The 15,434-nt window shown below is 38.3% G+C and overlaps 1 protein-coding gene across 4 annotated transcripts in view; it reads left to right on the top strand.

Moving 5' to 3' along the window:
* Window positions 1–15,434, top strand: part of TRIO (trio Rho guanine nucleotide exchange factor) — a 221,798-nt gene that overhangs the window by 154,081 nt on the left and 52,283 nt on the right. For all 4 annotated transcript variants that reach the window (XR_014942818.1, XM_085537841.1, XM_015854391.3 and 1 more), the window contains exon 34: window positions 4,558–4,801. Coding sequence is in view for 3 of the 4 variants with exons in the window: in XM_085537841.1 (XP_085393967.1) it covers window positions 4,558–4,801 (244 nt within the window). In the remaining variant the exon portion in view is untranslated. The remainder of the gene's footprint in view (window positions 1–4,557; window positions 4,802–15,434) is intronic.

Raw genomic sequence — 15,434 nt, 5'->3', positions numbered from 1 at the left:
GCTCCATTTGAATTGCAGTGACTTTTTTTTTTGTGTCTATTGAAGTATGAAGCTCTAGTGTAGCCTAGTTTTGAAGGCTAGAGAATGTCCATAATTGGAAATCATGCAAAAATTTGGATAAATGTTAATCATAATTAATATAGCTGCAACTACTCATACTCTGGAGGAAAAAAAAGGAGTGGAGTAGATGTTCTAAGATCCCTTTCCACCTTCTTTTTAATATTGTGGTGTATCTCCATATTGCAAATCAAGTTAAATACACCTGTAGCACCAACCTATCCTGAAGTATTAGAACGTATGACACAAACTAAAATGTAAGCTTCTGGAGAGGGAGATTCCTACTCCATCAAAATACCTTCGTTTTCCAAATTAGTGCTCTTACTGTACCCTTCTCAGTAGATATTTTGCCCTTCACCTTTCACAGTGTTCTTTCCATTCATGTTCTGTAGGTCTGTAGACGCCATTTTAGGTGGCTAATAAATAAAAGAGATGACACTTGGCCTTTTGTTCCACCTTTCAGCTGTTTCCTAGCTTCAGATTTTGATCTGGTTTTAGCATCTTCTTTTGAACTTGATCCAATGCATAAGAAATGAAATGCGGAAGCTGAAGGAAGCAGTGTAGGTCTGATAGATCTCTTTGTGCCTGTGTTAACTGAGCTGGCAGAGATGTTAAATAATCCAAACTGTTTTGATAGCTGAGAAGGTGATAGGCTTTTCTAAGTAGAGCCATCATACGGTGTTATCCCAAGTAGCGGGAATCATGCTGGCTGCTCTGTGTGGTCAGTGGAGCAGTATTTTATTTTCAATGAACTGTCTTTTGTGGCCAGTTGGTAACACTTTCTACTGCTTTCTGTGTGAATTTGTATTTCATACATGTGCTTCTTAAGGCTTGGGTATAGAAAACCCACTGAAGCAGCAGGAGACAACCAAGTTCTACCAGCTGAAAATGCAAAAATAACCTCCTGCCAGTAGAAAAATGAAAACAGACTTGTTTCTGAGCATACACCTCTCCTCAGTGTCAGAGACCAAGTTTGGGTCTGGTCAAAGAGAAACACCCGGAGAAAGAAAGAAAGAACTGCACTAGGGGAAAAAAGAAGACACCCAAGTTTTAAAAAAAAGTTATCAGTTTTTCACACTTGAAATAAATAAGAAAGCTTATTAGCTGCTCTCTTTCCTCCCACTTCTCCTTACTGTAAAAGTACCATGCAGTAGTAAACTTTATAAGCAGTCTTTAAGTGAGGTAATATATAAAGACCTTTGTATTTGACAGAAGTCAGTCAGCAGTGAGAACGTGGTATCTCTTGACTTCTGCAAAGCTGCGCTAAGAATCTGTGTATATAAGTCATGGGTTATGCCTTTTTTTTCCTCTCTACAATCAGCAGTGATTTAAAAGCCCCAGTGAGATGAACATAGATGGTTAACATTAATTTCAGCAACAGCAAGACACTGTGTCCCATGATAAGCTGTTTAATTAAGCCTTACGCCTTTTTTAATCTGCTGTTCTATTTCTGTCTGGCTTTTGTTTCTCATCTAGACTCTGTCTCTCCAGTTTCCATGTTTCAGACATAGCCTCATTTATTTTTATCATGCGTGATTAATTCAGTTTACATAAAGAGTTTCTTGAGAATGACGGATAAAGCCCTTGTTCAGCCTAAATTTTTATTTAGGTAGTTTGCAACTCCTTTCTCTTCAGTGCAAATCAGTCTCCTGGTTCTGCTGTGCCTCTTTCTCTTCCCTCCAGCTAACCTAGAGAGCCTTGCCAAAGCTGTCCAGCAACAGCTGTTGAGCAATGTACATAGTCCCAGACACTCCTTGCTGTCCAACTGCATTTAATCAGTGCAGAGGAGGAAACTGCTTTCAGAAAGCATGTTTTGGAAAGAAAATGAACAAAGAAACAAAGGGAAAAGCACTGTTTTGTAGCCATTACAGTTGGGGAGGTGAAGAATGGTCGCTATCCCAAGAGAGGGTAAAGTTGATGCACAGGTTTTTTTTATGTTTGTTCTTCAAGGTGATAACTTAAATGTAGTCTGAGTTGAAGACACCATTGTATAGGTGTTCTAGACAGCAGCAAAGAAGTCTTGTGCTCAGTTGTATCTAATAGTGTTAGAGTATTTGAAATCAGGGAAGAACTAACACTTGCACTTTGGGAATGTCTTGCATACTGCTTGCTCAACGATGATAGAATGGGGAGTTTAAATGGAGTACTGATCAGCCAGGATGTCTCATTCCTGCACACTCTTAGTGAGGTTTCTGTGGGTAACTTTGTAGTTTCTGATATAGTTACTATCAATTTTTTTAAGCAATCTTTTTCCTTTAGGTTAGTACTGTAAAAAATGTAGCTAATGAGCAAGTGTTTGTTTTTTCTTTTTTGTTTTTTTCCCTCCCAATTAAGGGAAGAAGAAATAACATCTATATGAATGCCAAAAGCACATGACCTTTGCACTGCCAGACAAGTATATTTCTATTTGCAGGGTAGTGAAGGGTCAAACAAGGAAGAAGAGAAGCAAAGCCATGTTCTCATAGATATTTAGGAGAAAATACAATGACTAGATGGAATTTCTGGAAAGTGTCTACTTGTTAATGTCTTAATGATTGCACTGGTGGAAGGACTCAAGAAATTCCCTGGGAAAAATTTGGTCTCTGAAGTCATATTCTGTCAGCTTTTTCTTAGTCCCCATCAGCCATCCAGATGGTTTCAATTGTTTCTTAGTTTGTCTGAAGAAGGCTGTAACATAAATCAATACCAGAAAACAAGGGAAAGCTCTTGCTTATTCCCCTTTGGCATAGTTTTGCATGGACTAAAAACTCATACAATACGGAGAATAAGAAGGAAGGGAAAAAGGAAGTTTTTTATGAGGGAGAAGGTAGCATTCTTTGAAAATATGGCTGTCATAATTTGGGTGCTGGAACTATCTTAAAGAGATGTAATAGCAAAAATGTGATTAATTTTTAGTCTGCATCAAAATGAATGGAATGTGATTTCCCATCTCTAAACAATAGTTGGATAAGGATTTTTTTTTCTTTTTTTTTTTTTTCCTTTTTTTTTTTTTTTCCTTCTTTTTGTCCTTGTTTGCCTCTGCATTCCCCCCAAATAGGAGTTTTTTGTGGGTGCATGGGTGCAAGTAAGGATAGCCATTGAGTCTAACAATTATGGCCATGGGAAAGCTCTGGATTTAGACTTCCTGCTAGGAGTTCTATGTTGTTGTTGCAGGATTGACTAGGGAGGAGGTTGGAATTAGCTTTTTAGTTTTATTGGATTTTTGCTGTTTTAGTCATCTGCTTTAAAATTCTTTCTTGATAAGAAGTAACGTTATCCTAACAAAGATTCCATCTGATGTTTTGATGCAAAGCAATGAAAACTTCATTAATGAAAACTAATAAATAACAACGTAGACTGTTTTCTTCTTCTCCTAAAGCTTGTGAAATGTAGCCAGCAGGTATTTAAGAACCTAAATGTAAAAGGCAGCAGTAAAATGGCAAGATCATTCAGTTTGTGGGTAGAACACATGCTTCTAAATTAGCTGTGACTGTAACTCTCAGTGTTTGTCATCCCTTGTCCAAATTGAGTGCTTCAGTATTACCTCCCTGAGCTAGAGGAGTTGACTGGCTTGGTCCAAACTACTGAATCTGCAGAAAGCCGTACCTGATGGGTTGTAATGGGAATGTGGCACTGAAGTACACTGGGCTAAAGTCTGAAGTAGCATGGAACATTGTTGCTACGTGGAAGGAGAAGGCATTCCCAGGCTGTTTAGTTAAGTTGGATGAGTGTTCTGGCACTGAGCAATCTTGGGAACTTTGCAAAGTTTATATAATAATTTTCATTTCTGATCAAAGGAGACAAAACAAAGAGGAAACATAACCTCGGGGAAAAAAGAAAAAAAAGTTCTAATGAAGTGTTTTGGAAGTAGGGGGGAAACCCTTGCATGCTTTTAATTCAAGTTTATGTGGTTTAACTGGGGAATCGGCAAGAAGGCGGAAGTTGTAAGCTAATGTGGATTTTGTATCATGTAGTTAGGTTTTTGGGAATACTATGTGAAGAAGTTTATGCTGATTTTTGTATTCATGTATGGAGTACACTGTGTTATTTTGTGACCTGAGAAAGAACTGTAAATGGCATGGGAATGGGTTAGTAAGCTCATTTGAAACAGACCTCTCTGCCTTGGGTTTGCAAGATGATAAATCTCATAGTGATTGCATTTACTAGTATCTGGCTTTTTGCTGTGAGTTATCAGCCATAAGACATATTCTTAAGTGGCTGCTACTTCATCTTAGAGGGTAAGGAGCAGTCTAGCAAGAAAAACTGCTTGAATCCTCCACCCAACCCTGTCACAACCAGTGTTTCGAACATAGGAGAGACGAGCAGAGTTAAAAATCTGTACTAAAAGCATCATAACTGCTTCATTTTGAAATGATCTGTTCTTGATGTGGAAAGCCCCAGAAGCTTGCTATCTCATCCAAAATACAGACCCTGCCAGGAATCCTAAATAGGTAATGGTGCGTGACGGTTGGTTTGATAACGAGCATTCATCTGGCTTCTTGTTCTTGTTTTCCCTCACAGTTGTCTGGTGGGTGCGAGCTGACAGTGGTAATCCATGATTTCACCGCCTGCAACAGTAATGAGCTGACAATCCGCCGTGGGCAGACTGTGGAGGTCCTGGAGCGACCCCATGATAAACCTGACTGGTGTCTGGTTCGAACTACAGATCGGTCCCCAGCTGCAGAAGGCCTGGTCCCCTGTGGGTCCCTCTGCATTGCTCACTCTCGCAGTAGTATGGAGATGGAGGGGATCTTTAACCACAAAGGTAAGAAATGATGGAAATGAAGTCTAGCTGTCAGCAGCATGAGTTTTGAGTAATAGCATGTACTTGATAAATGGGCACTTCAGTATTCTTATTCTGTTTTGGTTTCTAATTTTTAGTTTGATAAAATATAGAGTTTTTAGGATCCTACAACCATGCTATCGATTCTGTAGTAAACAGCAGTTGTCTTTGTTAAGTGAAAATGTGACAGAAGACAGAATAGATTTAGGCAAATTATGTTTTGGTAAACAAAGTTGCATACTGTATTAGATCGAGCTGCAATGATAAGGAAATCTATATCTATCATTTGTTGAAAGTGATACAAAAACATCCTGCATGTAATACCAGTATTTCCTGAGAAATCCTGCAGTAAGAAGTCATGATAAAATCAGGCTCAGTTATGGAAGAGCTAAATACACACATCCATGTGCCCTGGCATTGGAATGAGCTCTCAGAACTTCTGTATTTTACTTAACTAAGTTATCCAGGCTAACAGAGATAAAATGATTGTTTCGGTGCTGCTGGACTCTGAAATCTTACTTTGCTTTTGTTTTGAATGGAAGAATGAGCCCCTGAAGGGTGCAGTAATAATCTGATAACTTTTTTGATAGTTTTTAAGGTTTTGCTGTACTGTAGTTCGTCCTTTGGCTCACTGAATTTTCCAGGCTCACAGAGTAGTTAGTTATTAGGAAAGATGTTTGCTTGCTTCATTTGAAGCTGTTTGAAGTCTTTTAACAGAAAGCAGTATGAATTAAAATAAACAATAGTTAGTTCATTAGGTGTTTCAGCACATGCTGGGGGAAAAGTTGCATTTCAAAAAGCTTGTTATTGCTAGTAACAAATTTAATAAGAAAATGGTTTGGGGGAAGACTTTTTTTCAAGAACAAAACTGCATCTTTGGAGAGGTTTTTATAAATATGCTCATATTTTTTTATCAATTTTTTCATCCATCCCAGCTAGAACATGACAAATTTTCTCACTGAATGCTGACCCCGTATTAACATGCTTGACTAAAATAGGGAGAGTTTGCATTACTTATATCAGGAGCATGCACAGGAGGAACCTTGAATACAGCACAATTAAAAACATCAGAAGGATTTAATTTCAACATTTTCAACTTACTGTATCCTCTGACCATTTGGGAAGATAAATTTTGCAGGTTTTTTCTGATAATAAAAATGCAGTTAGGTTTCACCGAATTTTTTCTTCCTTAGTTGAGGGGTTGAAATTGTGGAAATGTTAACAGATGTATTTTTTTCTAAATACAGAATTGATAATTCCAGTGTCTTTTGCAGCTTGGGTACTTTGCCTTAGAAAGCAGAGGATTTTATTAAGTAGACTGCACTAAATGATTTATATTATATGAAGAATCCTGGGCTTGTCAGACTCCTGAGGGAGAGTGAGAACTGTTTTTGTCTTTGAGAGTTTACATCACATTTATCAAGCAAACCAGTGGAAATAATCTTTATTGCTATTCTTTCTTCAGCATTTGTTTGGAGAGAAGAACTGGGCAGAGCAGTGTAAAATTAATATAGTTTCTGTTTAACATATTGCTTCTTAAAAAGGCATTAATTATATTGGTCATGGAAACTGAAGAGAAGGTGAGGGCTAGAATTAATATGTTTTTTAGGTCTGAATGCAAGTTCAGAAGTTTGTTCTGTTCCATAGGCTTCCCTTGTGATGTTATTGCTCATTCCTGTTCATTGCCAGGGAGTTGGACTAGATGGCCTTTAAAGGTCCCTTCCAGCTCCAAGGATTCTGTGATTCTATGATCATCTGAACCCCAGCTGATAAGAAGCAGCTGCTGCTTGTTTATTCCCACAGTAGTGGGTGTCAGGCTTTAGGACTTGGGTGGCTGATTTGTAAAGTTTCCTGTGCATGTGACTGAAGTCAGCATGAACTGTATTGAACATGCAGCCTATTATATAATGCCAAGTAAACTGGAAGGAAAAAAAAAAAAAAAAAAAAAAAAAGGAAAAAAAGCTTTAGATTGTGCACTTGAAACCATAGGATGCTTTTGATTTCAGTCTGTAACTCAGCGTTCTATTACTTTGAAAGAAGCTTATAGTGTTCACTACACAGAGGGGTTACAAAAAATTAGGGAAAGTTGGTGGGGGTGCTTTGGTGTTATTTCTTTTCCGCTGCTTAGAGAAATATTCCTCTGATGATCCCAAGCAGAAGTTATTCTTTCTCAAGTGCTGGATTTGATTAAAGATCTGTAAACAAGGCACTGGGGGATATGCTAATCAGAAGAGCAGGGGGAAAAAGGAGATGATGATCTCAGTTTTTAAGTATTGTTCATTGTGGGCACTGATTGAGGTATGAATTCTTAAAAACCACATCAACAAAAGAACCTTAAAACAACAGTACCAAAAAACAAAATGCCCTGATAAGAAAGAACAAGTGAATGACTTAGATAAATTAAGTTAGGCCTTCATGCACTTGGGTTCACCACTGTTAAATTTCCTAGAATTCTAGTGATTTTTGCAGCTCGGTCTTTTTAATAAAAATCCTTTCATTTATGTATTTTTATCTACAATACAAGAAAACTTCCAGATTATTTGAATGATTTCTTAAATGAGGATAATTGCCCTCTGGAGTTTTAAGGTCTGCAAATATATGCAGTATGTCATGCGAACTGTGTGAGCATCAGGTATGATTATTTCTGTACACTTCATGAGTTAAGACACGTGTAGCAGACACGAGTCTGGCATTTGTGCACGTCTGGCATCACAAGCTGCTGTACAAAGCTTAGAGAAAGAGAGATTTTGCACAGTCCTAAAGAAGAAGAGGAGATGACCCACCGTCAGAGAAGTGGCAGGGTTAGCTGCTTGAATTTTAAGTGTGCTTAGCTTATAGAATTGGATTAATTGAAGATTAATCAATTTCGCACTCAGTATCATTTGGACTCTGTAGGTCTTTAGTAACATATTCATTTCATTTGCTCCCGTGAAACAACTTTCAAAGTTTTCCTGGCACCCCATAGTTCAGATTCTAGAGATCCTACAATTCTGATCTTTTCAACAGCATTTAACAATCCTGTCTGATTGATAACAGCTCAGTAGTGAAGTGAGCTTCGAAGTTTTGATACAGCAAACCTTTTCTGATTTACAGCAAAATCATATTTTGTCGCTAAGTAAGAATGTACTGGGTGATATTTATTGTCTTAACTGCCTGAAGTGGTGATCATCCAAAATAGGGTTATAAGATTATGAAAGCATACTGTTTTCCATGAAGCGCCTCATGTTGACAGCTGATCTTGGTTATTTTTTGTCTATCCAAAGTTTGTCAGTCACAGAAGGTAACGTTGTTTTATTCTGATGCTAAAAGACGAGAGGTGACAGCCCAGAAAGCAAATCTCTTCACTTGCCTACATAATTTTGTAGTTGTTACTTGTCTTCTACTGCGTCCAGGCCTGGGGCCCCAGCACAGGAAAGACCTGGAGCTCTTGGTGCAAGTCCAAAGGAGGGCCACTAAGATGATCAGATTCCTTTGAGTGAACCAGGCTTGTTTAGCTTGGAGAAGAGAAGGCTCCGGGGAGACCTCATTGCAGCCTTCCAGTACTTGAAGGGAGCATATAAACAGGAAGTGAAATGGCTGTTTACACAGATAGATAGTGATAGGACAAGGCAGAATGATTTTAAACTGAGGCAGGGGAGGTTTAGGTTAGATATTAAGAGGAAGTTTTTCACTCAGTGGATGGTGACACACTGGAACAGGTTGCCCAAGGAGGCTGTGGATGCCCCATCCCTGGAGGCATTCAAGGCCAGGCTGGATGTGGCTCTGGGCAGCCTGGTCTGGAGGTTCGTGACCCTGCACACAGCAGGGGGTTGAAACTGGTTGATCACTGTGGTCCTTTTCAGCCCAGGCCATTCTATGATTCTAGGAAGATTTATTATTTAAAATATCTACTTAGCCTTAAATAAAAAGGCATTTATTGTATCTTTGAGATTTTCAGAATTGTATAATAATTAAGCAAACAAATGTTTCATTAAAAGTATGGGAAAGAATTACATAGAAAAAAAGACGTTCATTAGGTAGATAGTGTTGATTGTGGATTCCAGACCTCTTGCTCGTTCTGCTGGATATCACATCTATTTTTATCAGGTTTTGGGGTCACTTAATCAATATAATAAGCATTTTTGCAGATGAATACATTTAAAACAAAATCCCTTTTATAATGGGGGAAAAAGGCAAACAAGTGGGTAGTGAAGAGGCTGGATAACAGTTGGTTCACTCTGAAAAAAATAAATTACTAGCTTTGGAAGAACATATTTTTCACAAGTAATGCATACGGCAACATTTTTATTTTCAATGTTTCCCCACATGTTATTGGGTATGGGTGAGAAAGAATGTTCCCATTGCTTTATTTGGAGCTTTTCTTCTTACCAAGGTTTCTTTTCATTCTGTTGAACATCCTTTTTTACGTATGCAATTCTCTTTCTTTTGCTTGCAGGAAATTTTAAACAGCCACAAAGCTTTGGATAAAAGGCAAGAGACAGGATTCAGTATAGCAAAATTAAGTTCAGGAAAAAATTGGCACATATTTAAAATGGTTTGTAATTTTTTTACCTGTAATACTGCAATACTGAATGCTGGCTTTTGATTTTACATTGAGGATGCAGTCTTTACCAGTGCCATAAACAGAAAAATGTCTTTTCAGCAGTTCTTTTGTTCTGTGTTGGTTTGATTTCTTTCCCCACAATTCGGTATCTATCAAAGAATCTGTGGTACAATAAGGAGCATCAAATAACTGACACCATCCAACACAAAGGTTGACAAGTTTGATTAAAGAGCTGAGTTTGAGATGACAGAATTCTTGAGTGGGTATGGAGCCCTCCTTTTCAGCAATTAAGAAAAAGAAATATTGCACATGTGATCTAGAGATACTTCTCCAGAAAAGAGAGACATTTAATAGCCAAAGCCACAAAATGGGATAAAAGAGTCTTGAATTTGAGCATTATGTAAATTTGCTCTCATAAAACTGGAGACTCTATTCTGTGCATTAATTTCAGGTCGTTGGGGAGGGAGAGAGAATAAAGGTAAAATATATCTCACACGTGATTGAGGTCTTTGAAAACTATGAGGGAGAAATGGGGTATTTTCATACCAAGTCCAAGTGTAGAAAGAAGCTCTGACGGAAACAGAGGAATTTGATGAAGTAAAGTGGAAATCAAGTTTGAGCAATTCAAGATGGACTGCCTGTTTGTAGTGAAAGTAAAGAAGAAAATATATATAAACAGCAATTGTTTGCTTAAAAGCAGAGGAAGGCTGCAGAAGGGGAAAAATTGCTGTTTTAAGACTGTGAGCAAGTAAAGTGTGGGCTATGAGTAAGGACAGATCTCCCCACCCATGGCTCCGAGCCAAAGCACTGCCTGTGAGACTGTCTGACAGCCTTTGCAGCTGCAGGAAATGAAAAAGTTACAACCCAGGTCCACAGGGAAAGCAGCTCATAACAATGACTAGGTATGTTGCTTGCCTTGCTTTGTTGCATTGGGGCCACAGGGCAAAAGGTGCAGGCTGTAGTTTCCAGGACACAAAACAGCAAGGGATCAGCTTCTGCTGAATAACCAGATGTGATCACATGTAGAAAGTGATACTGAGGAATGCGGTGTGTTGTACCAGACACGGAATGTTAATTTAAGAATTCTGTTTCTTGATGAACCAATTACATTCTAATAATGTTTTCAAATTGCAGGCTGCCCATCCAAATAATGATTTGATGGAAAGCCTTATGAGCAACTCAGAGGATGCAGAGCTGAGCAGTCAGTTGGATTTCACACTCTACTGCTGTAAATTAGCAAAAGATTGTAAATGCCATGTAGCAGTGTCAGTTCAACTTACTTACCAGGCAAATTTGAGCTTGAACAGAAGCGCAGGCATTTTATTAGCTGAAGTTCAACTTCGCAATTATCAGCTGTTTTGAAAGCTCAATAAATCATATATTTCCCTGTAATCACAAATATTTTCTTCCAAGAAGCATTACTAGTCTAGAATGCTATAAAGATGATTTGAATAGTGTGTCTTTGTGTATGTCTCCATGTATGTATGGGTTGTTTTCTTTAAATACGTTCTTGTGCTCTGGCCAGATAAATGAAAGAGCTACAGTGTGGAAATAAAACAAGAATTCTCTATCCTGACTTTCCCACCAAACAGTTTCCAGCTACAAACATGTTTTGAGCGTAAGTAAACTTGAATAAAATGTCAGCAATTGGCTGTGGTCTGTTAGATCATAATCATTGCTTTATAGCCTTACTGTATCAGATGGCCAGAGTTTGGTGACAGCCAAATTCTAACTCAGCCTTGAATAAATGTTAAAGTTAGTGTGAATTATTTCCCTGGGGTTGTTCAGTCCTAAGCTAGATAACACAAGTTTTGAAGATTCACTGACTCTCATGCTTTGAATTTCTGTGAGTTTGCTATACGTCAAGTTTATTTGCTCTCTAATTTCTTCTTCTAACGTGGTCTTATACCATAACCAAGTTCAGGAAGACATGACAGATACATCTATATTTTCCATACCAACTCTAATTTTAGTCATAACTACATGGTTAATTTTGCTATGGCATTTTTTACGTAGTAAAATCTTTTTTCACTGTTGAGGAGTTTGTTGTAGCTGAGAAAACGAAGAAATGTTATAATACTATCTTGAATGTACAGTTGGTCACAGAGAGCTGCCAAATCTCTTATAAATTGCAATTGGAAAGGAAATCTGTGTGTAAGAAATATCTGCTTCAGAACAGCTGGATTTATACAGCTGATCTTTGGGAGGTAGGAGGTGGATATAAACCAGCAATTCTGATGGCTGTAGGTTTCCCAAGGGGGTTATTTCACTTGCAAATTAGCCTTTCTCTGACACCAGTTTCTTCTCTGGAGCATGGTTTTCAGGCAGAACGTGCTAAAATTGTGTGAAAACGTCCCAGAGCATTTATTTACCGTAACTGTCCTAGGTGCGGCAAATCCTTAAAGAAGTTGCTTTGGTGTGAGAAGGTACATGTTGAGCTGTCTTTTTACCCATGTTTTGTTTTGTGCTGGCCTATGGAGGGGAACCACAAATCCCCCTCGCTGCGGTGGGCAGCCTGACAGAGCCGTGGGGCTGGAGACAGCTCTTCAGCATGAGGGTGGGGAGCATCACAGCTGTGTGCTGGTTGCCTTGTTCCCAAGGGGCTGCCATTGGTGTATGTTTTTATGCACCTGGGGTGGTTTTTCATTTCCAAGCGCTGGGTAATTTCACACAGTTTTTCTTCTGCCCCAGAACTCTGAGCCCTCTGAAGGGGCTCTTAAGCCTGGAAAAGGCTCTGTGGAGACTTTGTAGCAGCCTTCCAGTACCTGAAGGGGCTCTATGAGAAAGCTGGGGAGGGACTTTTTATAAGGGCATGTAGTAACAGAACAAGAGAAAATAAATATAAACCGGAAGAGTATAGATTTAGACTAGATTTAGACTAGATAGCGGAAAGAAATTCTGTACTATGGGGGTGGTGAGGCACTGGAACAGGTTGTCCAGTGAAAGGCAGTGGAAGCATTAAAGGTCAGGCTGGATGGGGCTTAGAGCAACCTGGTCTAGACGGAGGTGTCCCTGCCTATAGCAGGGGGGTTGGAACTAGGTGATCTTAAAGGTCCCTTCCAACCCAAACCATTCTCTGATTCTGTAAACTGTAATATGCCTGCCCATGAGGTCTCTTGTTCCTTTCCTGACTTTAGTTTTCTGCTACTTTTGCTACTGCAACAGGTATTCTTAACCTTGTTTCTGAGAGGAATGTTTGTGCTAAGCAGAGAGGAGGAAATGGTTGAGGAACAGGTTAAAGTGGATGTTCTTGCCCACCTTTCATCATCACTGCATACAGGTGAAAGCAGTAGGGTTTAGCAGGCCAATGACTTCCTCCATTTCTGGTTTTGTGAGGTCATTCTGAAAGTGTATATCCTGTTGATATTTTATTTTACTTCTCCTGCAATTGCTGGTCTCTGTTACATGTGACAAACCAGATACTCTGCATCACTTCTAGTGCAGCTGTATTTTAGTTCTTTAATGATATATCAGAGATAAAGTCTCAGTTACAAGAAGGTTTTAAAATAACATCAAGTTCTTAAGGCCAGACTGGACAGAGCCATAATTAATCTGGTCTGATCTCATAGTTGTTGCATCCTTTTAATCAGAAGGTTGGACTAGATGAATTTGTGAGGTCATCCCATGATCCTATGTTAAAAGTCAGAAATATTCGCATGGACTTATTATGTTCAAAGTGTATTTTCAAGTCTTGGACTCCCCTTATTGTCTGTGGATATATCAGAAATGCTTAAGGTTTTGCCACAGAATATATATATATATTAATTCTGTGTAAGAAATTGAAATGAACCTTAAAAAAAAATCCTCATGAAAAACACTAGTTATTCTTGTTGAGTGTAATGATAGCCTCGTTAGGCATATGTTCATTCCTTAATGTAAGCTTTAAGGGATCAGTGATGTGGAGATTGCTCAGACACAAAGAGCAGGGAAGTCTAGTTGCATGTCAGAACCTGCAAATATGCTGATGGAAAGCTTCCAAGGCAGCCATCTGGAAAGAACTAGTAAAGCTGATTGGTCATATTTTACTTTCTACAGAAACACTTGAGGGATGTGGAATTATGTGGAGACTAAATTCAAAGTATAAATTCAAGTTCCTGCACTTCCAGGAAACTATTGGATATGGCTCTCTCTAGCAAGGGATTGAGAAGTGTACGTGCTAAAATACAACATATTCCACACATCTCCTTTTCTTGCTGAAAGACTAATTGAGCAAAACTTTCTAAGGTGCAACATGGCTAAACATGTGAGAAATTGATGGGGAATGTCAAAGAACAAATTTGCTTCTTGAGTGTTTTGTTGTTTTGTTTTTGTTTCTTAGTTTCCTTGGTTGTATTTTGAGATTATTTTCACTCTCAGTGACAGCCACGTTACACTGGACTGTGTGCATTTATTGTGATGGGACCCCAGGGCTCTTAAAATCTATCTGTTCCCTTGATGAATAATAGGAGGACTTAGTTAAAAATCTTAAATGGAGGGAATTTGTAGTGAAGAAAAAGATTATGAAAGATAATGGAAAAATAAAAGCAGTGCTCACTAGCATTAAAGTATGTTTGATTGGTGTCTTAGATTTTTTAATTATATCAGTTACTTATCTTTTTAAGGAGGATATTCATCATGGCCTGACTGGGTTGGTTCATCCTGGCATGTTTTATGCTGACTTTTCTCATTGTCTCTGGTAACAAAATACATGCACTCTAATTGCTGGCTGATTTAGTAGGACAGGCTTAGATGTGTTTATCGTTTCACCAGAAAAAAATGTGGTACAACTAAATGCAGTTGTACCAGGATCAGTTTGCTCAACTACTGATTGAGAGATCTGAGTACCAGGACAGGTCCAGAGTAATATCTGCAGACAAGGTTGTGCCCTGCAGGTTGGTACTGTGTTCTTTTTGTATCCTGGGTGCTTTCATAAAGAGAAAGCCCAAGCTGTGCTCCCTCACATCATCTGTGTAAAACTGTGCTGCAGCAATCCCCCGAACTGGAGTAAACTGAGTAGTTTTATCATCTTTTAGTGTTTGTGGAATAACGCGGCCTTATTCTGTTATTGAAGCTGTAGCCATGATGAGATGCTTTTACATTTCTGTGTTGATTTTTATTTAAGAATTGTTATTTTATCAATTTCTCAGTTTTGTCTTGTGGGAAGAAGAATTTTATTATTTTTATGAAACAAAATTGCAGAAATTGCAGAAGGAGATAATATGATTTTGTCTTGTGTGCTACTAATGGACAGTAATACCTTTTATAACGTGTTTAAGTTCTTAAGAATACTAAGCTCATATTTTTGTCAGTAATGGGAATATGTATAAGGATACAGAGTCTGTTTTGACCTCTTTTTATAACTCTGTTAAAATATAAAACCAGTATAAAACTTTTACAGTGCGGGCATGCGTTGTTCAGGAGTAACTAGTTCAGGAAAGCATACAGAAACTCTGGCAATTAACAGCATTTTCTAACACCTAAATTCTAATTGCTTTGCTGAAGGAGTGTTATTGTCTCATTTGTCTGTAATTGCTTTCTGAAATATCTGAAGTATGGGATCAAACTGGCCATTTCATAACTACATTTCACAATTGTGGTGAATGGTAGTGGTGTAAGCTGAACAGATTTTCAGTTTTGTGAACCATGTGGCCATGTTCGTAGTTTGATTCAAACCTATATTTTTTTTCTCAATGGATGTAAAACAAGTAGTTGTTTTACAACAAACTGTTTTACTTTTCCAGAACTGAATTGTTCCACAGCTAAAATTAAGAGTAGCTAGAAAAAAATGTGAATTACAGTGTAGCAACAATCACACATTTGGGGAATTGTAGGGCAGTCTATGTCCTGTAGTGTTTCGGTTTTTAACATCTGTTAGGCATTGAAGAATAATGAAGCCCTGTGCGGTGGGCTTTTTGCTCCCTTATTCTCATTGTGGTAAACCTAGCCTCTAAATATACTTAAACATGTTTAGTAACAAATCTCTGGTTGTAATTGTTAAGAATTCAGCATGTGTAGTCTTCACAGAGAGAGAAAAAGTGCCCATTTCTGATTTTGTTCTTCTGTTATATGTACTAACAGGAGGTGCTGGGGCAG

The sequence above is a fragment of the Coturnix japonica genome, chromosome 2 (genome assembly GCF_054131305.1).
Source record: "Coturnix japonica strain WE chromosome 2, WE-NBRP24, whole genome shotgun sequence".
Taxonomy (NCBI): Eukaryota; Metazoa; Chordata; class Aves; order Galliformes; family Phasianidae; genus Coturnix; species Coturnix japonica.
Note: the sequence above shows the minus strand (reverse complement) of the source record. Positions and strands in the feature narration are given on the sequence as shown.